This window comes from Peromyscus leucopus, chromosome 9 (genome assembly GCF_004664715.2).
Source record: "Peromyscus leucopus breed LL Stock chromosome 9, UCI_PerLeu_2.1, whole genome shotgun sequence".
NCBI lineage: Eukaryota > Metazoa > Chordata > Mammalia > Rodentia > Cricetidae > Peromyscus > Peromyscus leucopus.
In genome coordinates, this window is record NC_051070.1 from 99,269,029 (window position 1) to 99,293,407 (window position 24,379).

A 24,379-nucleotide genomic window follows, 5' to 3' on the forward strand; every position below is an offset into this window, starting at 1 on the left:
GACCACTGTTTGACACCAAATAGGCAGATAAGCCGTTTTTACCATGTCTAGGGTAACACCCAATTTTACAAGATAAAATAAAAACTGTCTTACTTCCCCTAGTCTCTTGAATTTGTTATTACATAGCAAGGGTCGTGTTTCTCACAGTGAGAAACATGAGATTAAGGTAAAGAGTGATAGACCAGAACACCCTAGTCTTCTGTCCAGGTGCTCAGAGCTCCACACACACGTGGACACACCCCAACATACATGGAACATGTGACCATTTCTGACCAGTGTGCCTGTCCGGCTGTTTCAACACTTCTTTGAAAACTGCTGTGACATCTCTGTCTCCCCAACTCCCGTATTTACCACTTCTGTTTGAGTCAGTTAATCCTCTCTCTGAAACTGTATGAACACTTACTACAGGAGTAAGGAAAATGGATGAAAGCTGGGCATGGCAGTGCATGACTGTGATCCCAGCACCTGGAAGACTATGGCAGGAGGACCAACAATTCTCGACCAGTCTGAGCCACATTCAATAAACACGAATAAGTGAAAGACAAGCCGGCCCTAGGGTTGCTCAGAAGCTGAGAGGAGCTGGCATTATCCTTAGAGCCAGTTCTCAGCTGCTTTTTTTCACTCTAATAACGAGCATTTGGGAGTGAAGAGGAATATGGGGAGAGGATGCACGCTGGTAATTCTAAGGTTTTTTGGGGGGAGGAGGGCTACTACACACACACACACACACACACACACACACACACACACACACACACACGTGCTTCTGGATACGACAGCACAGCGCCTCCACAGAGCACATCAGAAGTCGCTCTCGACGACTGGGCAGGAGCAAACCAAACTAGCGCCATGGGAAAGGAGCCGCCCTGATGCGACCCCAGTTCTACTGAATCCCTGGTCCCTAGAGGCGGGGCAGGGGCGTGTCTGTCACGTGGAAGTGGCGCGGTGGCGTAGGCACTGAGCTGCGCAGGCGCGCCGGGTCCCAGGGCCCTCCACTGAGCTCCAGCGGAGAAGGCTGGCCGGAGGCACCTGCGTCCGCTGGAGCCGCTCAGCGAGGCCCGTGACGTCCACGGAGGCGGGGTCCTCGGGGCTCAGGTGAGGATCCAGGCAGGCCTGGAGCCGCGGAGAGTGGATGCCCGATGGAGGATGCGGCTCCAACCTCCCGTGGGACCGCTCTCCGGTGTGCCCTCCGCCCACCCCAGCGATCTAGACAAACTCCACGCTTGGGGCCCAGAGACCCTGTCCCGGACCGGCACCCAGCTGTCTGAATTGTTGGGATAGAGGACTGAGAAAACCCTTGTCCAGTCTCGTGGGGAAGAGGGGTCTGCTCCACGTGGGTTGGAGGCTGCCCGGGGGTGGCAGTAGCTGTCCTGTCTCTGTGCTTGGGTGGCCTGTGAGGAAGTCTCAGAGACACCTGTTCCCCATCTCTTCCAAAGGTTTCATACCTCTGACTTAGAAAGCCCAGCTGTACATTTTCAAAGCACTGCTGAGGTGTGGTAAAGATGAGCAAAGCACCGTGGCAGCCCATCCTCCGGGTTGTTAGGCGCTGAAGGAGTTGGTAGAAATGGTCGAAGTGAGAGCAAAGAAAGTTAGGGTGCACCCTGGCAGGTATGTGTGGGAAGGGAACCTACCCAGAGTCCAGCTGACACCGTGCCTGCTGTTTTCACAGCCCTGTTACCTGGAAATCAGCGTAATTGGGGGGGTTATTTTTATTTCAACTTTTTTGGGAGCCTAGTCGATGATTTATTTGAAAAGCAAACCATCACTTAGGTTTTATTTTGAAAAGCATTGTCATGGAGCCTGCTTATAGAGTCTTATATGCTCCTGCTTTGGCCCAGCCCTGGAGACAAAACTGAGGTTCACACTGCACACTCTGATTCCTCAGCAGATACTCATCAGAAAATACTCTGTTTCGTATATTTGGGGTAATCATTGACTAATCCAGAAATGAGTAAGAATTAAACATCTTCGGGCAGTCTTTGTAAAGAGCTTATAGCATCTTCCATGTCTTTTAATCCTGACTCATCTCTGTAGAAGGTGATTCAGGAATTGTTCCCACTTTACTGATGCAAAACAGTGACTGGTGCAGGTTCATACAGCTTGTAGGAATTGGACCCAGGTGTCCGTTCTTCCCTCTCTTCCCTTTTCTTCCTTTTCTTCTACCAGGCAGGGTCTTGTTATGTAGATTAGGGTGACTTTGGATTTTCCCAAAGCCTCTTTGAATTTGTAATCCTCCTCTCTCAGCCTCTTGAGTGCTGGAATTTGAAGCCTTGGTTTCTAATAATCATCTCAAACTTGTGTAGCACCAGAAGGCTTGGTGAGGTCTGGAATTCTAAGGCTCATGGCCAGGCTTTGTTAGTATCTCGGGTTAAAGGCAACTCTCCTGCTAGTTGGCTGTCTGCCTCTGTGAAATGTTAAGCCCCGAGTCTATTTGGACGGAGGCTTGTGTGGCAGGAACTGTACAGAGGTGCTGTAGAAGGAGCCGTCCTCACCTTTGAGCTCAGTGCCCTCTGCCAAGGGAGATTGCAGCTGAGCATTGCCCTTTGCCTTTGGCCCGGCTAGCACAAAAGACAGTGTTGGGGAGCCAGAGTTAACTCAGACATGTGCTGTGGAGAATGTAGACTCGAGGCAGGACTCCTCCAGACCTAGAATGTCCACCTCGAAAGCAGACTTGGAGGTACTTAGCTGGGGAAGTTGTCCCGTGTTAGGTATCTGTTTTGCCCTCCTAGGAACAGTGAGTGCATCTGAGCCCTGCAAAAGATGACAATAAGACAATGCTAAACCCAGTGGGGTGGTGCATGCCTAAAATCCCAGCACCGAGGAGGCTGAGGTAGGCGAGTGGCAAGTTCTAGGCCATCCTGGGCTACATGTCATGACCTTGTCTTCTTAAAAATGAAAAAAAACAAAAACTAGGAAAGCCTTTTCAGTTTTCTAGAGTGCTGTGCTGCTGGGTTTCATGTTGTTCTTCTTGAACGTTCCTTATGAAGGACCTCCCTCACCTTTTCTGAACTCAACGGTCATCGTCCTGCCTCAGCCTCCTCAGTGCTGGGATTACAGACGTGTGCCAATACTGCACTCGGTTTGTTTCCCAGAAGACCCTAAGGTGATGAGGGATAACATGGCCTCTTGGGACCAAAATGAGAGTTAGGATTTGTTTGCTGGAACCCAGTGTATTTTGAAGGTTTGTCTTTCTCTTCCTGTCCACATTTGTGAACTTGAGAGAGCGGGTCTTCTAGGCCTTGGCAGGAAACTGAAAAGTCGGCTGAATGGCCGGACCTTTGGGGGGAATCACTTCTCAGAGGAAAGGACCTTCCCAGTCAGCTGTATTCCTTACTCTTCGCTGTGCCTCAGTGTCCCAGTTGCTGATTGTGTTATCTTGTTCTCCTAGCACCTCTTCAAAATTCTGACTCTAGTGTCTCAGTGGAGGGCTGGGATAGAGCCAGGCATTCCCCTGCCCCCCTCCCCTTCACCTCTCCCTGTGAACAGAGCAGAAAGTTGAAGATTTTGGTAAATGAGTGACAGCTCACTGCAGGTGGCCAGTTCCACAGGTGGTCTGAGGACTCTTCTGTTGCTCACTGTGTTTTTAAGCGAGTATTTACCACTGCTAAGCTGGTATTTATGATAGCATCTAGAAATAGCATGGCCTTGTTACTGTGTATAGGAAAAAAATGCAGACCAGCTTCTCAGTAGAGAATGGGCAGTGTGAGCCTTAAGAAAACATTTGGCATTGGTTTTTAAGCTTCTTGCCAAGGATTGGGCTTGGGAGAGACTGGGGTTCTCTCCAGACGCCAAGCCCCATCCAGAAGGAGTCTTGCTCTCAGCTTACTTAAGGCCAGTGATCCAGTTTGAGCACTGGCTGCACTTGACTCCAATGTATGTACATGCTATTCTAGCTTTAGGGGCCTGGTTCATGGCTGGCTGTGTGGAACCTTGGGAATCCAAAGCAGGGTAAGCTGGCACGGATTGGGAGCTGAGAGACCCAGACCTGAGTCCCAACATTGGCACTGATGCCCTTCTTACCCATGTGACTTTTTGGGTTAGCCAGCTCCTCATTTCCTCAATAAAGAAATTGCTGAAGTAGAGCCTTAAGAGCAGAGGACAGTGGAGGAGAGGAGAGCTGGGAAACATCTTTCCAATCCGTTCACAGAAGTCCTGAGGCAGGGAAGCCACGAGCCTCCTCCTTCCCCTTGTTTTCTCTCACTTTTTTTTCTTCCTTCCCCTGGGGCTGCCCCAGGCCAGCTTTTTCTGAGGTGGGAAGAGTCTCTGGGTGAGGCTGGGCAGGGCAGGTGTTCTCTTGATGTTTAGAATTTCTTGCTGTCCCTACATGTTTGAGACATGAGTTAACCCACCCCGTGCTGATGCTCTGTGTTTGTTAAGACTCTATCGGTTCCTGCCCAGAGGCAGCGCTTTGAACAGGCAGGAGAAAGTGAGAATATGCTCATACAGCGGGCGCTCAGTAGTGCTGGGTACCCTCAAGGCTGTCCCTGTAGAAGTAGTCCTTGGGTGCTGCAGAGTCTGGGTGTGAGAGGGGAAAGAGAGGATTCCCAGTTCCTTCCGTCTATTTAGTGACTACACTCTGGACTCAGCTGTGTCAGCTCCCCTTGCCAGTGAGCAGCAGAGCTGGGACTCGATGCAAGGTCACTTAAATCCCAAGCTTGAGTGTTTTCTCTAGTGCCAGGCTAGCCATGTCCAGAATTACCTTCCACACAGAGGTGAAATTGGGCAGCAACAGGATAGTTCCAACTTTGCTCCACTGTGAAACTTCAAGGGTAAAATTTAAATCCCTTTAGGGGTTTGATATTACATGTACATTATAGTACCTGTATTATAGGTAGCAGATCCTTGGTAAGTGCTGTTGGTTTGATAAAGTAGTGAATTTCCCTTGTCTGTGTACTGTGAAGTCAGACAGATAACCAAAACACAACACATGAAGCCCGTTTTTCACAGTGTGAAGAGGTGTGCATATGTTAACACATGTGTGGGCCCTGTAATCAGTAAAGGAACAACATGAGTAGTAAATAGTATGACCTTGCAATGAGAGTAGTCTGGAGGGTGCTGTAGTGGCCAGGAGTGAGACCAGAATGGTGAACTGAAGTTAGGCCCTGTCAGCACTGGTGAGAAGATGTTCGTTCTAAGAGAAGGTGAAATGGAAGATAAGGAGTGATCAGATCACTCTGGCTTGGGACACCTCCGCTTTACTTTTCTCTTTCTCTCTTTCCCTCTCTTTTTCTCTCCCTCCCTCTTTCTCTCCCTTTCCTCTTCCCTCCCCTTTTAATAAAACTTTCCACGTGGATGGATGCTGTGTCTGCATGTTGTGAGCAACTTTCCACCACACCATGCCGCCACCTGCCGGATCTGCATGGCACCTTGGCTCAAACCTGCCAAGGTCTCTTGCGCGCTGTTTTACAACAACTCTGGCTACAGCATGGAGAGTGAAGTGTAAAGAACCAAAGTAGAGCCAAGTTCTTTTGGTTCTGGGGAGTTCAGAATAATGGGTGTTTGGGCTTAGACTCTAGCAGTGAGCTGAGAAGAGGCTAATGGATACATATGAGATGAACAGAACTCTGACTGATAAAATGTAGGCAGTGAGAGCCAGAGAAAGGAAAACTGACTCTAGGTTTCTGGCTTGAACAGCTGACTGGATACTTGTATCATTCACTGAGTAGGGATGGAGGTCAGTTTTGGATCTACCGTGACAGATCCGTATAAAACCCCTGACCTGGAAACTTTGAGTCAGTGACAGGAATAGGGAGTTGGAGGCCTTGCCAAGCTAGTGGGTGAAATGCTGGACTAAGGTGAGGTCTCCCAGGAAGAGTATAGGGGTTCAGAGAAGCCACTTAAATGTCAGAGAAAGAGGGGGAAAGAGAGGTGATAAATAGATACCAAGTAAGCATCCTTAGTCCAGCTGACTTCCTGGATCTAGACTAAGAAGTGGGTACAGATAAAGGCCGCACGAAGAGCCATGGACAAAAGGTCCTATCCCTTTGATGCTGTGAGTGTGACATGTGGACTGTGTTAAGAGCCTGGCTTAGTGTGCACCCATAGCAGAGGGGAGTCTGCTGACACTTAAGAAATGTTGCAGTCTGCATGACTGCAAATGACTCAAGTCTTTGCTAAATTGTCTGAAGGGCTAGGGGGCCTTGGCAGCTGGCCACTTGATGTTTTCTGGAGATTAACCATTGGCAGCTGAAGGAGCCCCGGGGTTTCTGTGTGGCCCAGTCCTGCCTGTGGAGCAGCGGCTAAGCTTAGGGGCTTAGGCAAGACTCCAAAGCCCCACCCACCTCCAACCCTCCCTGTGCCTGCACACCCTGCCTGCACACCCTGTGGGCCAGAATCTCTTGTCAGCAGAAGCGGAGGTGTGGACGCGGCTGATGGTAAGTGCAGTCCCCAGGTTTGGCCTGTTGAACGATGGATCTAGGGGAGGGGGCACCAAGCTGGATGAAGCATGAATGAGCAGGGGAGCCATGGTGGGGTGAATGAAGAACAAGAACGTTGGGGCTCCAAAGTGCACTGTTTGTGTTGATATCAGAGGATGTCCCTGTGGTCTAAGGAGCGGTGGCACTCCTTCATTTTGGCGTTGAGAGGCTGGGCCTGGGGAAGGTGGCAACAGTTTGGCTTAGGGCATCCAGCTGGGTTTCCTTTACCTACCTTCAAGTCTCCCGAGACCTGAGACCCGAGCTGCCACTCTGAGCTCTTACAGCTGCTGTTTATTTGCAGTCTTATCCAGCTTCACCTTCTGGGAGACAAGGAGATCAGATAACCCCCCACCCCACCCCACCCCCCACCCTCCCTGGGGGAGATGAGTAGTATAGCTGTCAGGTGGGGCTGGCTCTTCCGTAAACAACCTTGCAGTTCTCATTTAGAGCGACTGGCCCTTTCCTTAAGGAAGGGGACAGAGGGGAAAAAAAGAGAAGGGACAGCTGGTGTATGGTAAATTTCCTTTAGACCAGACATAGCCGGACTGTGTTTGATGGCTGAAAACAATGAACTGCCTGTTTGAAAGTTTCCTGAAGATGGAGGTTCATGTCCTTGACCCCCACCGACCTGCTTCTGAATGTGTGGAGAGTCTAGGTGTGACAGCAGGAAGACTAAGCTTTGGAGTGCTGCTCCTGTTTACTACAGATGGCAGTATTGCTGCTACCTGCTGGCCCTGTGGCTGTGGGGGAATCACTGAATTCAGAACCTTAGTGTTGCCCCTGCAAAGAGGCTTCACAAGACAAAATTCAAGGCTACTGGCCACCCTGCTTCTCTGCTCAGTGGTCTTGGAGGCACATGTGGAAAAGCACTGACCGTTCTATCCAAAGTTAAAACCTCTCTCCCTGTCCTCCCTGTGGGAGTAACTGATTCAGGGTCTCCTAAGTCTGTGCAGCGAGTTGTCATGGTATCTGTTCCAAGACTTGCCAGGAGAGAGGTTGCTTTGAGCTCCGGAAGCTAGATACTTCTGGGGATCAGAGTTTCCACTGCTTATCACTAGCAGAAGAGCCACCTGCTAGGGTGGGAGCAGCTTGAGCCTGTTTGCAGAGAAGTCTGCCTCCCATGGGTACTGCTGATAAAGCCTGTGATACAGAGTCTGGATGGGGTGCTCTCCCCCAGAGGAGTGCATCCCAGTAGGGGTGGGGCTAAGGGTAGAAAACATGCCTGGGGTGGCTTTGACACCCACATCTTGGATCCAAGTTAAGGCAGGGAATGGAGACATGGTAGGGTAGTCTCTGGGACATGTGAATTTGAGTCCTTAGGGTATCTTCAGCACACAGTCAGATCCTGCAGAGGAGAGTTGAGTCTGTTGGGTGATTCATTCCTACCGTAGACCGATCCCTAGTAACCTAAGCACACAGAATGAAGTGGGGTCCTAGGGAGGCCTGAGAATAAATGAGATCCTAGGATGCCATGAGAGCCACATGGAAACACAGGTACAGTCAGATGACTTTCAGAAGGTGGGCTGGATGGAGCCCCTATTGCCCTTATAGGGGTGGGCCACTTCTGGATTTCCTCTGCCAGAGGCTCCCAGTCAGTCTTCCATGCTAGGCTCAATCATTCCTGGTGCAGCCAAGCTTTCACTTTGTGAACTGTGTTCCACACCAATTCCAAAGCCACTACCTCTTTTTCTGTGGCTGCCCAGACTAGCTCTCTTCCTTGTGGCACCACAACTCAAGTGTTCTTACTCTGCCAAGCTGCCTAAGCTTCCTACTGATTTTTTTTCCCGTTACTCTGTGAACTGAGCCTACGTCTCCTTAAGGATCCTGTGTCATACTAAGTTCTCCCAAATTGCCATTTAGTCAACAGGTCAATACTAAATAAATCATAAAAATAAATGTTCAGTCTAGTTGAGTTGAATTCCCTTGTGATCACTGAGCAAACCAGCCAAATGTTTGTCATTGGGTGATGGGAAGTGGAGCCTGGTGGCCTCTAAGAGTTCAGCAGGGTTATGTTGGTAGGATAGGAGGTCCTTGGACTCCCTGAATGTACTGCTGGGTTCTAGGAGTCCATTTGTAGGGTAGATGCAAGCTGGCCCATGACTCTTCTTACAGAAATGCTTACATATCTGTGACCAGATGACAGCACTCATGTGCTCCTGAATTATGTACACCTGCTTGTAATCCAAAACTGTTGTAAAAGGCACAAAGGTCCTAACATTTTTTCCAGGCTGTGTGGACTCTTCTGTTTACAGCAGGTGTCTGGGAGCAGCGATTTCCCTCCTAATTGTTCTGTGAACTATAATCCAGTAATGTGTAACTTTGCCAAAGAAAAATTGGAAGCAGGCTTGTGGAACATTCTTTCCTGCTTCACCCAAGAACTTGATTGTATGTAAGTCATGTTCATCACTCAACTGTATTGAATCCACTTCAGTACTTGTTTGTGGTGAGCCACTGACCATAGACCACACTTTGTGTGGTTCTAAGGAAGCCTTCCCTCCCAGCTGAAATCCTTTACATCAGCGATACGGTGGCAGCCACCACTCCTTCAAACACCCACACTGGCCGCCTCTTCTTTTCCTTTTTCCAAGTGTATCAGTACCAGATCTCTCTCCCTCTTCCCCTCCCTCCCTCCCCCCACCTTTCTCTCTCTTTAATGTCTTGTTTATTTGGCCATCCCTTGCCTGGAGTTCTCTTTTAATTAATTAACTGGTTAATTTAATTTTAATGATACTGAGGATTAAATCTAGGACCTTGTTCACGCTAGGTAAGTTTTCTACCAAGAGCTAGTCCCATCCTCTTTTTGCTTTGAGACAGTGACTCAATAATTATTTCCCAGAAGGACGTTGACCTTGATAGGATCCTCCTGTCTCATCCTGCTGAATAGCTGAGGTACAGGCCTGTGCCACTAGACCTGGCCTCTCTTTTATTTCCTCACTCAAATTTGAACTTCTGAGGCTGGCTTCAATACTGGTCTGGTCTACCCTTTCCTTCCCAAAGTCATCACCGTGGCTCACTTCCTCCCTCCTTAAAGCCCCCTCTCATTGCAGAGATGTGCATTTCCCAAACTTTGCTTGGTCTTGGGAGAAATTTCCAGGTCAAATCCTGCAGGGTAGAATTAAGTGTGTTGGGTGATTTACTACTGTCCCTGTCTTGTCCCCAGTCATCCAAGCACACAGAGTCAAGCTGGGAGAAGTACTTGGGGAAGTACTGGGATGAGTAAGATCTTAGGGTGGTGTTTGAGCGGGCAGGAGCACTGGGGTTTGGGGTAGTTGTCAGGAGAAGGCGGGCTGGATGGAGTACTGCTGTTTTGGGGTGGGATGTGTAGTCGGGTTTTTCTTTGGGCTGCCAGCTCACAAATAACAACATAGAGACTTACTAATTATATAAAAGCGTGGCCTTAGCTTATGTTTGTCCCATTAGCTCTCCTAACTTAAATTAACCTGCTTTTATTCATCTACATTTTATTATATGGCTTTTTACCTTCTTTCATTTTATATGTCCAACTCCCTCCATGTGTTGTTGGCATCTCCCCTGTGCCTTGATTATCTCCTGCTTCCTTCTCTGCCCAGAAGACTCTCCAATACCTACTGCCCAACTATTGACCATTCAGCTCTTTATTAAACCAATCACAGCAATGTATCTTTACACAGTGTACAAATATCCCACAACAGGCATGATTCTGGATTTACCACCCAGAGACACAAGGATACCCAGTTTCAGGGAGCCTTCCTAGTGAGGTGACCAGGCCCCAACTGGGAACAAGACCAGATTCCATAGGGTCCCCTTCTCTATGCAGACAGCTTCGGCTCAGCCTCCTCTAAAGAATTTTGCTCCTTCTGATGTGACACAGACCCTACTCCCTGCCCTCCCATTCATCTAGCAAATATCAGTGAAGTTATGTTCTCAGGTGGGGGCAGGACTGTGGGAAAGATGTCCTCTTGGATATCAGGGTGTTTAACAGTGGCCATCTCTAGGTGGTAGGCTTCGGAGAATATCAGCTTTCTTGTCAGCTGTGGTTTTATGCATTGGCACAGTTGAAACTGTTTTTTTGTTTTGTTTGTAATGGAAGCCTATTTCAATTCTATAATGAATGAGAAAGCTATTCTCAGTTGGGAGAAATTGACTGAGATTATCTGTCTACCCTGAGTGAGGCCCTGCTGGGCAGTAGCTGGGGCTTTGATGAATAGAATTCCGCCCTTGTTTCTGGGAAATTCTTAAACTCAAGAGGAAGACAGGGTAACAAAAAAAGTATCCTCTGATGGCAGATGAGAAAGCTGTCTCTACCCAGGGAGGTGATAGCTGAGCCACTTGCCACCCGTGCTGTGAAAGAGAATGAGGCTTGGTGAGGAGAGGGATGTGGGACATGCTCAGCAGCAAGTCACAGTGAGGCAGAGGTACAATAGACGCCCCTGGAAGGCTGTCATTTGTCTAATTACTCCTGATGCCCTAGCGAGCTTCTCGGGACACAAACCTGCATGTGTCTGTGCTTTTCCCACGCTCTAACAATGGAGCTCAGACAAGCAGCTGAGCAGCTGAGACCAGTCCTGTCTCCCTGCTCCAGGCCCTCCTCCGCTGGCCTGCTGGCCGGTTGCCCACTGGAGCCTTGGGCAGGAGGTCAGATTGCAGCTGTCCTGTGGGAAGTAACATCTTCCTTCTTCTCAATCTCCAGACATGTCTTTCCTCCAGGACCCAAGTTTCTTCACCATGGGTATGTGGTCCATTGGTGCAGGGGCCCTGGGGGCCGCTGTTCTGTCACTTCTCCTGGCCAACACCGATGTATTCCTGTCCAAGCCCCGGAAAGCAGAGCTGGAATATTTAGAAGACATAGACCTGAAAACACTGGAGAAAGGTAAGGAGCGACTGCCAGCCTCAGTAATTTTCCAGGCTGTTAGAAGGCATGTTTAACTTCTTTAGTTTTCTTCCTAAAATCGTTCCTTTTTCTTGAAGCAATATTAGGGGGAAATCTAATAACAATTTTTAAATTACCAGTAGTTGTACCTCCCTAACACAATCACTTTTACTTTGCTGTATTCCTTTCCATGCTTACACATAGTCACATAAATGTAATCTTGGTATTATTGTCTAATTTATCTTTTTCTTATCGAAGTCATTTTTCACTCTCTATTACTGTTGCCTTAACTGCAGTGATAAATTGCTCCATAATATTTAGTAATATTTTACCATCACTTAATAAGCCAGCTATTCCAGAGAGTATTCTGAAGAATTCCAAGTCTTTTGATAATGTCATAAAGAATAAAATAGAATAAATAGAATTGTCTCAGTTGAATAAGCTCAAGGAACACTACTTATCCAATTCTGTGATCCTGATGCTTGGTACAGGGGCCTGGTGCACAGGAAGGATTTGCACATTGTAAATGGGAGATCTGAGGAGCCGCTGATACTTTGTGCTTATCCTGCCTGTGATAAAGCTGCAGGCAGGAGCCTGTATACCTGTCCTCAGGAGCCCACCTGGAATCCATGGCAAGAACTGTGAGCCTCACCCAGGTGCATTCCACACAGAGCTGAGGCTCAGTAGGCTTCAGTCATGCTCAGTTGTGGCAGGATTTTCTTGGTAAACATTAGGGCTCACAGATTGGGTGGTCCTCTGGCTAGTACCCTCAGAGAGAAGCCATCATCATATTCTCAGTAGGTCAGGGATGCTGTGGCTCTGACTCATGGCAGGTAACCGTAGGAAAGTACAGAGAGAGACCTGCCAAGCTTCATTCAGCTTTGTTCAGTCTTAAAAACCTCATGTGACTACAGCCTCCCTTCTTCCCTGTTTTTGTTCACATTGCATCCCACAGGTACTTGGATAGCTCTGGAGAATACTAAAATAATTAAGGTTCATCCATAATCAGTCCTCACTAACTCTCCCAAGCATCTCCTTGTTGGGTGTCTTCCACTTCATTCTGTTTATAGTAATGCAAGCATTGCAGTTAACATGTTTAGGCTAATTTAAAAAAAAAAAAATTGTCAGTTTCACTGGGTGGTCATGGCTCACACTTTTAATCCCAGCACTCAGGAGGCAGAGGCAGGCTGATCTCTAAGTTTGATGCCAGCCTGATCTACAGAAGTTGAGTTCCAGGACAGCTGGGTCGATGCAGAGAAACCCTGTCTTGAAAAAAAATTTTTTTAATTGTTCATTTCTTTGAATATGCGTTTAAGGGTACTTTTGGGAGGGGCATCAAAATATAAAGCTTAGTTTGGGCTCCAAATTATTATTTCAGTGTCCATTGCAGCTAGCTTCAGTGCAGTTCCCATTTTGCTAGAAATTATTGCAATTTGGATGTTCTAGTTGAAAGTTGATTTTCATGGGACAGGGACCTTTGGAGTGTGCAGTGTGATCCTTAAGCCTTAGTAGTGTTCCTGGGGAAGATGAGTCTTCCCTGACTGTGCTTGCCTTTTTCTCCCAGGTGTGGAGTACTCAGCTGGTCCCCTCCCAGGCTGGGTTCTGGCCCGAGCTTGGCTCAGTGTAGTTCAGGAGCATCCCAGTGATTGGTGAAGGACTGGGCAGGCCTGGAAGGAGACAGGGACTCTCTATTTCTTCTCTTTCAGAACCAAGGACATTCAAAGCAAAGGAGCTGTGGGAGAGGAACGGGGCTGTGATTATGGCTGTGCGAAGGCCAGGCTGTTTCCTCTGTCGAGCGGTGAGTGCCTTGGAGGAGCTGTTGGAAGGAAAGCATTCTGACAGTGGGGTCTGGAGTCTTTGCAGCCAGGACCAAGGGCTTATGTGTGCTCTTGAGCCTTCTGTCGGCTCTGGGCACTCCTGTTATTTGCTCTGTGCGTTTGTTCTGACATCGGCTCTAATTCTGGTTTTAACAACTCTGTATATCCTGGTGGGGTTAGTAACAAATCTTCTTTCTCTGTCCTTCACACCTTTTGCCCAGTATGGTAGCAGCCATGTCCTGTACTGTCTTTTCATTTAATCCAGGACAGCAACAGGAGCAAATTCTGAGTTCCTGCTGGTCAGCATAGATGCACACTTGTTGAAATAATGATCTGGAGAGCTGAGGAAACCTCGTTGTCAGCCATCAGCTGCTATGTGATGAAGCTGCAGCGTGCAGGGACCTCCTCAAGGTGGCGCTTTAGAGCATTCCTGTGTGTGTGCCTCTCCTCGGCACCCACTGGAGTCCATTTCCACTCTCGAGCATGGCAGCTCTTCCCTTTGTGCTTGCACAGAGTGAGGAGCTGAGCAGGGTTCGAGTCATACCACTATTGTGGATGCACTTGGCCTGTGCCCTTGAGTGAAGCTGAGGCTCACTTACAGGGTGGTTCCAGGTTGGCCACTCAAATGGAAGCCATCCCAGTAATGGAGAACGCCTATCAGGACAGGACCTGTGATAATGGAGACACAAAATGCTAGTGCGACGAGGGATTTTGCAGTGGTCTGAGCCTGGCCTTGTCACTCTATAAATAAGTAAAAAGAGGGCCAGGGTAGTCACATGCCCCATATTCTGAGATAACTGCTTTGACTAGGAGAAAATGGACTAGGGTTCTCCTGCCCTTGAAACCACTTGGCTCCTCAGGTAGTCCCCTTGGCCCTGTCAGGATCATCTCTCTCTCTCTCTTTTCTGGAAGCCTGGCCCAATACTAAGAGGTTTTTTTCCTGCTTACATATGTGAGGAAGAATCCACTGATGTTGCTGAGTACATACACTTTGCAACACCTTACCTATAAGGCACTTCTTTTTTCCGGCTTTCTCATGTAGCCCAGACTGACCTCACTTGCTATGTAGCCCTTGAATTTCTGGTCTTCCCATCTCTCCCTCCTGAGTGCCGGGATTGCAGACATGCAGCACCACGTCCAATTTTCTGTGATGTTGGGGATTGAACCCAGGGCTTTGTGCATGTTAGACAAGCACTCTCCCAACTGAGCCACATCCCCGGCCTATGCAGGGCTTCTCAGGGTTACCTTAGAAACACAACCTATTGTCACCATTCTCTTTTCACAGAGGAGACAGTGGTGCCGAGGTTGCCACAAAGCCGAGCTACCTGTGTATTGTGTCTTCACCTATTGCTGCTGTAGCAAAATGCCACACATTTGGTGGCTTCAACAGCAGTTATCTTACAGGCTGGAGGTCAGAATTCCCAAGTGGAGTCTGGTTGCATTCCCCTGGAAGCTGCAGTGGGAAGCCCGTTTCTTTGCCTTTTCTACCCTTCTAGAGCTCACCAATTTTCTTTGCATATGATTTCTCCCTCTTGTTTCTAAAGTCAGCAATAGCTGTTCAAGTCATTGTCACTTCACATCCCTACAACACTGACTTTCTTCCTCTTCTACATTTAAGACCCCAGTGATAACCTTGGACCCATCCAGTTAACATAGGACCTTCCTACTTTAAGCTCAGGTGATCGGCAAGCTAAGTTTCCTGTCAGTCTCGGTCCCCCCTCCCTCCCCGGTCATGTAACAGGTCACAGGCATTCTGAGTTGGTCATCTTCAGGGGGTTGTTATTTTCTTTCATCTTAGAGGTGGAGTGTAAACTCAGGGCTTTTCACTCCAAGATGCCCCCAGATACAAGCAGAGAAGCTGTTCTGACATGATCTGTTGAAGCCAGTAACACAGAGGGGGTTCCAGCAGCAGCAGCTCTTGGTAATTACAGCCTTTTTTTCCTGGGTTCTGTTCTGTGCCCTGGAACAGCATTTTGTGGAAACTTACAGTGTCCAGAAAGGTGGGGGGATAGAACTGAGTGACTCAACAGATGCACAGGCAGGAGTTATATGACTCTGTTTCCTCTTGGTGGCTTTATATGGCGACATTCCCAGAGGAAAGAGCCCAAGAAAGCAGTGAACCGCGTTTCCAACAGACACCATAGCCCCTCCCTTCCCGTCCAGTCAAAATGTGCTACTCAGTAGAGTTCTTGATAAATATGTTGTAATCAATCCTGTTTTGCCTAGCTGTGCTTTTCTTTCTTTTTTTTTTGTTGTTATCGAAACTAAAGTTGCTATCATATATCACACTGTATTTGTATTAGAAGTGGGCAGGCTACATTTAAAAGAACTTCCTGATGATTTTTTAATTCCAGCATCTAACGTGAAAAAGGAAGTGGTTCTTTAGTTTGAAGCTTTTCTATGATTTATGCAGTATTGTTTATTCTTCCAACACATGGTTCACAAGGGTCAAAGATGTCTGTACCAACTCAGCTCTGCCACATCCTCCCCTTGTCCATCTTCAGCTCTTTCTGCCAAGTATTCAGTACCTTCGAGCCTCCAGCCATGGTCTAGACACTGAGGTGTCTATGAAACAAAAGACAGAATGTCTAACAGTGAGACATACTTAGGAGTCCAAGTGACAGTGCCCGATGATGACTTGAAGTCTTCGCACAAAAAAGCCACAAGCAGAAGACCGAGAACATGCTTGAGAAGTAGGACAGGTCCAGGAGCTCTTTCTAGAACAAGGATACCTTTCTAGTATGTTAGATTAGAGCTGGAAAGGGAAGGAGGTTTCTAGCAGGGATTGGGGGGGAGGGTGCACGGAAGCCTGGAGGCCACACTCACATGGCCTGCATGCATGTGCCTGATGGACCCTTGGGCTGGTATGGTCTAGTGCAGGAATAGGCTGGAAGACGACGTGGAAAACCTGTCCTGGCTGAGTGTGTTTGGGAGCAGCCACTGTTATAGAGGCCCCCTGGGGGTATTTCTCTTTCCCTCTTTGAGAAGATGAGAAGCCTGGGCTGGGAATCCACCTGAAACCCTGTCCTGAGGTCTAGTGTCTAACTAGGACAGACACATGGCTGGGCTACAAGGCCTGACTTGTCTCTGGGATTTTGTCACCTTTATTCCCCAGCTCAGTGTCAGCCATGCCCTGGGCCGTGGTTTGTTTGTTTTTTAACAGCACAGCTTCAAGTGCTCATGTGCATGAACCTTCCTGTCTTCTACAGGAGGCAGCAGACTTGTCCTCCCTGAAGCCCAAGTTGGATGAACTAGGTGTCCCTCTCTATGCTGTGGTGAAGGAGCAGGTTGGGTCAGAAGTGAAGGACTTCCAGCCTTACTTCAAAGGGGAAATCTTCCTGGATGAAAAGGTGAGTGTGTTGTGGCTGGAGAGATGCCTCGGTGCTTAAGAGTCCTTCCTATTCTTCCCGAGGCCCCTCATTTAGTTTCCAGCAGCCATGTTGAGTGGCTGACCACAGCCTGCAGCACCAGCTCCAAGGGGTCCAGTGCCCTCTTCTGGCCTCTGTGAACACTTCTCTCACATGCACAGACTCACACACAAATGCACATATACATATAATTAAAAATAAATACAGAAGGAAAGAGTGTATTGTGGACTCGTGGGCCCTAGGCTTGTAGGTGTGGTACTTAGCTGGGAGAGGTCACTGACCGAGGCTCCAGCACAGCCCCAGCAGACTCTGCAAAGTTGTCTGCCATTATTACTAAAGCCTTTCTTGTTGATTGGCCCAGGAGGGTAGGAAGTAGCAGAAACCCCCTGCTCCTTTGCACAACCTTTGCCCCTTAATTTTGCAGCTGTGTCTCCCTTCTCTTCCCCTGCACAATGTTGTAAGTGGAGGCAGATTGGAACTACCTTCAGATCTGAAGTTGATCTCAGTGGTGGACTGCTTGCCTATCATGTGCAAGGCCCCGGGTTCAATCCCTGCATCACAAAAATAACACAAAATAATACAATAAAACAAAAAGGCTTTTTCTTCTTTCTTTCTCTCTTCCTTTCTCCCTTCCTTCCTTCCTCCCTTCCTCCCTTCCCCTCTCTCTCTCTCTCTCTCTCTCTCTCTCTCTCTCTCTCTCTCTCTCTCTCTCTCTCTCTCTCTTAGAAGTCAGAGCTGGCAGATTTTTATTTCCCTAGGCATTTGAGTGAGTGTGCCCCTGAGTGGAGTGGTGATGTGTTAGGCTGGAAAAAGAACATGAAGTATCAGGCTCTGGGGCTTTTGCCTCTTGGCATCCTTCCTGGGGATGAAAGACATAAAGACTACTCACACAAGATCTTCCTTGCTCCATAGAAAAAATTCTATGGTCCTGAGAGGAGGAAGATGATGTTCATGGGCCTCATCCGTTTGGGTGTGTGGTACAACTCCTTCCGGGCCTGGAATGGAGGCTTCTCTGGAAACCTAGAAGGTGAAGGCTTCATCCTCGGAGGGGTTTTTGTGATGGGACCTGGAAAACAGGTAAGATCTGTGTTTACTACAGACCTGTGGGTTTCTGGAATTGGGGCCCCAGACAGGGGCTGAGACTGGGGGCAGGGATCTCCATGTTTAGAGTGGCCCATCCTTCCTCCCAGCAGTTGTAACTGTATGCTTGCATCTTACACACACACTTTATAGTCATACCAGGAGACAGTCATGCTGCTCATACTGCAGATGATGGACTTGAAACTGAGAGGAGGTAAGCAGCTATACCAACGAGCTTGGTCCAGGGTGTCACTGCAGGGACCTGAGCCCAGGTGTTCTCATTTCAAGTTGTTTCTGTATTCAACCAGATATCTCACTTTTATTCTATTTGTGAATATACTCAATTGGCATGTTCTCAAACCACCAAGGATGGATACAGAGAAAAACAGCCTGATGAGGGAGGGTGGCAAGGAAGTATGAGACAGACTGTGCTTTTCCTATCTTGGTGTCAGGCCTGTGCCTGGAGAAAGAACCTATTCCTCTGTGGACAGGGTGTTAGGAATCATGGTAGTGAGGACCCAGAATCAAATTGGGGACTGTGAGGAAGAATATGGAAAAGAGAGATGAGGTCCCTGTAGGCCTGGGAGGCAGGTGGACACTCCACATTAGGCCTTGGGTCTTCCAGTGGACATGGAGCAGGCATGGCTCACAGAAGAAGGACCTAGAGACAAGCCTGACTGGAAACCTTAGTATGCCATGTATATATGTAGGGAGTGGTTGGGTTTCTGTTGTTTTGTTTCGTTTCTGTAGGAAAGTGGCCTAAGTCTGCATTGTTGGACCTCACAACATAAGAGAAATAAGAATGCGAATAGAAATCTTTGAGTGTTAATCTTTGCTTCTAATCTTTTAAAAACACCGTTGGTAATTATTCTTACTTATTTGTATTAAAATTTAGCAATAAATGGTGTCTAATTTGATATAGTTCTGTTTGTTAATTTCTAGTAAATATATCAAAATGTCTTAATGGTAATGGCTGCTAAGCACCTGCCTTGTCTCAGGTGCCCATATATATGGTTTCGTATCTTCCATATGAGCAGTCTGGGATGGTAGATTTTCTCATTCCCATCTCCATGTAAGGAAGTGGGCCTAGAGACAGGAAGCTGGTCAGCCAGACACACGGCTGATAAGCAGCACAGGAAAAATTAAACTCAGGAACTCAGAAGGATTCCGCCTCACTGCATCTACAGATTGTCCTCAGAAGTGGTTCTCAGTGACCTGGTCCAGGTGACCTGCAAGGTGGCCCTTTTCTTCCCACCCTGGCCCTGTGGGGTGTCATTGTCTTACTTCTGCCCCCTGTGGTGTCCTCTAGGGCAGGGTTTGGCACACCTGATAGCCTTTTCTTGCCTGGTGATGACTCACTTGGTATGCATGGCTGGGCTAGCACATTCCCGCTGTTGTTAGGTGTGGTGCTTGTTGGTTCTTCGTGGAGTTTCTGGAAAGGTGGAGGGTGAACTGGGATGACTAGGCATCAGGACTCACCTGAGTTCCTCGTGGAGGTAGTTCCTCCAGCCCTGTTATGTCAAGTGCCTCTACATATGGTTTGTTTTATTTTTTTTTTAAATAATGATTTGTGAAGCCTAGTTACTTTAAGGAAATGCACATGCCACACAGAGATTCTAAAAAGAGCAAAATAGTGGAAGGTGGGTGGAGCCTTCCTGTCAGTTACTGAAGACAACCCACTGGGACAGAACTGAGGGCAGCTGGCTTGCTTTCTCTCTTAGCAGTGATGGGGACCATTTCCCGTGCCATTATCCATTCCTCCCCGAATTTTCACTGCCTGCATTTGGCTTACTGAGCAAGTAATTGCAATTTCCTCATTCACTTCCCGATAGTCAGCACAGCATGGTGGGCTTTTAATTCTTTATTTATTTGTGTGTGTGTGTGTGTGTGTGTGTGTGTGTGTGTGTGTGTGTGTGTCTGTGCGCGCGCGCAGGAATGTACATACACAATGTGCATGTGGAGGTCAAAGGACAACTCCCAGGAGTTGGTTCTCACCTTCCTATGCAAGATCCAGGGATTGAACTCAGGTCGTTATCCCTGTATATTGCAAGTGCATCTACTGGACAAGCCATCTTGCCAACTGATTTTTCTTTTCCTTTTTTTTTCTTTTTTCTTTCCTTTTCTTTCTTTCTTTCTTTTTTTTTTTTTTTGTGTGTGTGTCTTTATAATGATAGAACAAATTACAGATCATTTAAAACTTAAGGCTAGTGTCCAGATACAGTGAGTTAAAGAAATTTGATGATTCCTGATGATATCATTTCCTACTTCAGAGTAACTGGGATGTCCTATGTCTTAGTGCATTTTTTTCACAGTATTGGAAGTGTGACCCCAGTTTCTTAAGACTAAGGGAAAGAATGGGTCTGCCTTCTCAGGTGGTCATTTAGCACCCATCAGAGTGTCCTCTGAGCTCCACTTCATAGGTTTTTTTCTGTTTTTATTCTCTTCTCTCCAGATGGAATCTACTTTTATCTGCCTGTTATCCAGGAACCCTTCCACCCACCCTTGTTGTAGTTAACCATGCCTGGCTTTATGTGTCCCCAATAATGGAACATGGCTTCCTTATAAGACTGAACTCTTCAAGGGCAGGTGCTGAGTTTGATTTAGATCTGGGCTCCTGGCTGCCCAAGCACAGAGCTTGATGGACAGCTGGTGCTCAGAGTCTTTCATGAGTGAAAACTGACATCCCTTCCTGTTTCTGCTTTAGGGCATTCTTCTTGAACACCGAGAAAAAGAATTTGGAGACAAAGTGAACCCACTGTCTGTTCTGGAAGCTATAAAGAAGATCAAGCCACAGACTCCTGCTGCAGGGAAAAGCTGATCATATACAACAGCTGGCTGGGGGAGAACGGGCCTGCACGTGTGTTCACTGGATGAACGATACTTCCACCATGGCCCCAAGAGCTAGGAGCCATTGTACCATAGTCACTAGGGATTGATGATATATTAATATTGTCCTCTGTGTAGGCTCAGTAGGGCAAATAGGTCCCAGACAAAACTGATCAAGATCTAGCAAATCAGTGAGAATTATTTGAAGAGAGATCTAGAAAATCCAAGGCTTAAAGTTGACTGCTACACCTCCTTTCAAATGTATATAGCCTGATTGCTGGTATTTGAAGTGAATCTTTAAATCCAAAATCTAAGAAAAATGGGGCTAAGAAACAGCTGAGTGGTAGAACATTTACCTCACATGCACAAGGCCCTGGGTTGAATCCACACACACACACACACACACACACACACACTCTCTTCTAAGAAAAGTTGATGATTGGCTTGACCATTAGAGAATATAAGGCTTCTGTTTGGTGTGTTTTCTGTTAACAACTTGTTATGTAATGTCAAAGGACCACATACAGCAATTGCTGTGTTCCAGAATAGTTTGATAAAGGTAAATTACAACGTGAAGTTTCTTGTGGTCTTCCATTCTGAACTCAGAGATTTGTTTCACTGAAAAACTGTCACCTCTGGCTCTAATAAAAGTATGCATCCAAAATCACCTCTGTGCACAATTTTTTTTTTCCCTTGGTCCTCTTGCTTCAGCTTCCTAAGTTCAGGTCTAATAGGCATGAGCCACCACACCCAGCAAGACACAAGGTTTTCTGTTGATGAGTAACAAAAAAAAGAGTTGCCATATTGCTGGCTAAAAGTGAAAAATCTATATTCTCCTGGGAGGAGTAAGGAGGGGCAGCTCTAGTGACTGTGATCTAAGGGGGTTGAAAATTACCAGAAAGATGCATTCCATCATGCTTGTTAGTAGTTTTACTGTCTTCTCTGGAGGAATGATCTCGGCATTTAAATTTGGCAACTGCTTTCCTGTTGGTCTTATGGCCTAATCTAGTAAGTCAGAAAAAGAAGGACACACTGAAGATGAAATACGACTCCATCATTTTGTTGTGTTTGAATTTTGTCTTAGAAATATAAGGTCAGAGCACGGCAGTGGTGGCACATGCCTTTAATCTCAGCACTCAGAGTTAGTGGCAGGTAGATCTCTGATTTCAAGGCCAACCTAGTTTATAGAGTGAGTTCCAGGACAGCCAGGGCTGCACAGAAAAACCCTGTCTTAAAAAAAGAAGGAGAGGAGGAGGAGTATAAGGTCAGCAGAGCCCCAAGGAGAGCCTTCCTACCTTCCTTCACTAAGACACCAAATGGTTCAGTGGTAGAGAGGTGGGTATGGGAATTAGAAGAGGACCAGGCTAGAATCTTCCCTATAGGAAAATAGGGGAATGGACAGGCTGACAGTCAAGCCAGGAAAGGAGACAAGTTATAGGGACTGAGTATGCAGAGTGAACAGAAGAGGGTAGCTTAGGACCAAGATCAAACATGAGTCTGACTCTGGACTGGACGGGGCTGGCTATGTGGACTACATACGGCCCCTGCTGTGCAGGATTCTGTTGTCTTTGAGGCAACATTCTTCCCGTACTTGCATGGGGTTGATATGACTTCTTTCCCAGAAAGAAAGCTGTACTCCCTGGGCCTCTAGTTGTTGATAAGATAAGTAACTAAGTTCTTTGGCGCCCCCAAAGACACAGGAGGGCCCTGCAACAACTCTCTCTTGCACCAAAAAGCAAAAGGGAAATGGCTCATGGGCAAAATGCTTACTGTGCTTGCCTAAGGATCTGGATTCCCAGCACTCAGTAAAACACTAGGTGTGGCAGGGAGTGCCTATAAACCAGTAAAAGGTGGAACCTGGAGGTCTGGGGCAGGGTAGGTGCAGGGAGGATGAGGCTGTTGGCCTGCCATTCTAGCCAAGAGGTGAGCTCTGCATTCAGTGAGCAACCTATTTGCAAAGTAAGGTGGGAGAGTGTAGAGGAAAACACCCAACTTCAACCTTTAGCCTCTACACCTCTACACGCACACACAGAAGTGCATGTACCTGCTCACACACTAGTACACACAAATTTTAGAAAAGCACACTTGATGGATGAATGCACACATCTTACTGGGATCTCATTCACCAGCTGGTTGCTCTTGGAGTCCTCAAATTCCGCACAGTCCTCTCTCCAGTTAGTGTGGTCCTGTGGAAACAGCACTATGACGGGTGGAGGGAGCACTGAGACAGCTGGAGGGAGCACTGGGACAGGTGGAGGGAGCATCAGTCCTCCTCTGTGACTTTAAGCAATGCTCCAATCCTCCACACTGCTAAAGAGTGTGTGATAATTGCACTTCCATTCAGAACTATTTATGAAGAATCCCCAAGGGATTGGCAAGTAGGGTGCCAGCCCTTTACTGGAACATCTCATTAAGGAGAGACTTAGTACAGGTAGATTTCCTTCTCCTTTCAGACAATGAACATAATCATTAGTACAGACCTAAGGTCAACACTGATCTATACAGACGTGACTGGCAATTTTATTTATTTGTTTTAAAGATTTACTTTATGTATATATGTGAGTGCCTGCATGTATGGTGATGTGGTGTCTGATGCATGAAGAGGCCAGAAGAAAGTGTTGAATCCCTTGGAACTGGAGTTACAGGTGGTTATGAGCTGCCATGTGAGTGCTGTGAAACAAATTTGAGTCCTCTGGAAGAGCAGCAGGTGCTCTTAACCAACCAGCCATCTTTCTAGCCCCTTGTTTTATTTTTTAATTATTATTTTACGTGTATGAATGCTTTCCCTTCATGTATGTCTGTGCATCATGTGTGTACAATGCCTGAGGAAACCAGTGTTTCATGTATGCTAAGCAAGTATGCCATCCGCTGAGTTCTATCATTCTGCCCTGACAATTGTAAACCTTATTTAAAAAAAAAAAAAAAAAAAAAAAGTGTTCTAGCTGGGGATATAGTCAGTACAATAGTCAAAGTGTTGCCTGGGGCAAATGCTAAATTCTCTTGGCAGATTTGATCTCTCCCAGGTAGAGGGGAGATCCAGCCTTGAGCTGCAGGGGACTGTGTAGTGTTTGTTTAATTCTCTCTCTCTCTCTCTCTCTCTCTCTCTCTCTCTCTCTCTCTCTCTCTCTCTCTCTTGTTTTGTTTATTTCGAGACAGGGTTTGTCTGTGTTGTTTTGGTTCCTGTCCTAGATCTCCCTCTGTAGACCAGGCTGGCCTTGAACTCACAGAGATCCACCTGGTTCTGCCTCCTGAGTGCTGGGGTTAAAGGTTTGTGCCACCACGGCCCAGCTCTGTTTAATTCTCTTGTTGAGCAGAAGGTGGCATAACCATTTGAGCTGCTAAGGTTTGACACTGTTAAGATTTCTGTATAGCAAGGTAGGCCAGGCAGTTTTGAATTTTTAAGGAGATCAATAATACAAGTGACAAGTCATGCTGATGAGGATGTGGCACAAGGGGAACACTCCTCCATTGCGGATAGGAATTCAAGCTAGTATAGGTACTATGGAAATCAATATGGTGGCTCCTCAGAAAATAGGGAATTGATCTTTCTCAAGACTCAGCTGTACTACTCTTGGGCATATACCCAAATGATGCTCCATCCTACAACAAGGACAGTTGCTCAACCATATTCACTGAATCTCTATTCATAATAGTAAAAAACTGGAAACAACCTAGATGTCCCTCAACTGAAGAAGGGATAAAGAAAATGTGGTACATTAAGTCAATGGAGTATTATTCAGCTGTTTAAAACAATGACATCACAAAATTTGCAGGCAAATGGATGGAATTGGAAAAGATCATCCTGAGTGAGGTAATCCAGATCCAGAAAGACAAATAAGGTATGTACTCACTTATAAGTGGATATTAGCTGTTAAGTAAAGGATAATCATGCTACAATCTATAGACCCGGAGAGGCTAAGTAACAAGAAGGGTCCAAGGGATGATGTGTGGATCTCCCTGGGAAGGGAAAATAGATATTTTGAGTGAACTGGTAGTGGATGGGGATGGGAACAGGAGGGATCA

General features: G+C 47.1%; 1 protein-coding gene across 4 annotated transcripts; it reads left to right on the forward strand.

The window, feature by feature from the left end:
* Positions 1 to 982: 982 nt before the first annotated feature.
* Prxl2a (peroxiredoxin like 2A) lies at positions 983 to 21,023 on the forward strand. 4 transcript variants are annotated; one of them, XM_028854967.2, is made up of 6 exons: positions 983 to 1,095; positions 11,086 to 11,265; positions 12,972 to 13,063; positions 16,292 to 16,432; positions 17,363 to 17,527; positions 20,235 to 21,023. In XM_028854967.2, exons 2-6 carry the CDS (start codon positions 11,088 to 11,090, stop codon positions 20,346 to 20,348), a joined length of 690 nt encoding a protein of 229 aa, XP_028710800.1. In that variant the 5' UTR covers positions 983 to 1,095; positions 11,086 to 11,087; the 3' UTR covers positions 20,349 to 21,023. The 4 variants fall into 4 exon arrangements, with proteins under 4 accessions (XP_028710800.1, XP_028710801.1, XP_037064587.1 ...); XM_028854968.2 differs by having other exon boundaries at positions 11,103 to 11,265; XM_037208692.1 differs by lacking the exon at positions 983 to 1,095 and adding an exon at positions 6,268 to 6,374.
* The last annotated feature ends 3,356 nt before the right edge of the window (positions 21,024 to 24,379 follow it).

Coding starts and splice junctions, on each gene's coding strand:
- Prxl2a (XM_028854967.2), top strand. CDS start 11,088: ATGTCTTTCCTCCAGGACCCAAGTTTCTTCACCATGGGTATGTGGTCC. Junction 11,266..12,971: donor CCTGAAAACACTGGAGAAAG/GTAAGGAGCGAC, acceptor CTTCTCTTTCAG/AACCAAGGACATTCAAAGCA. Junction 17,528..20,234: donor TGATGGGACCTGGAAAACAG/GTAAGATCTGTG, acceptor TTTCTGCTTTAG/GGCATTCTTCTTGAACACCG.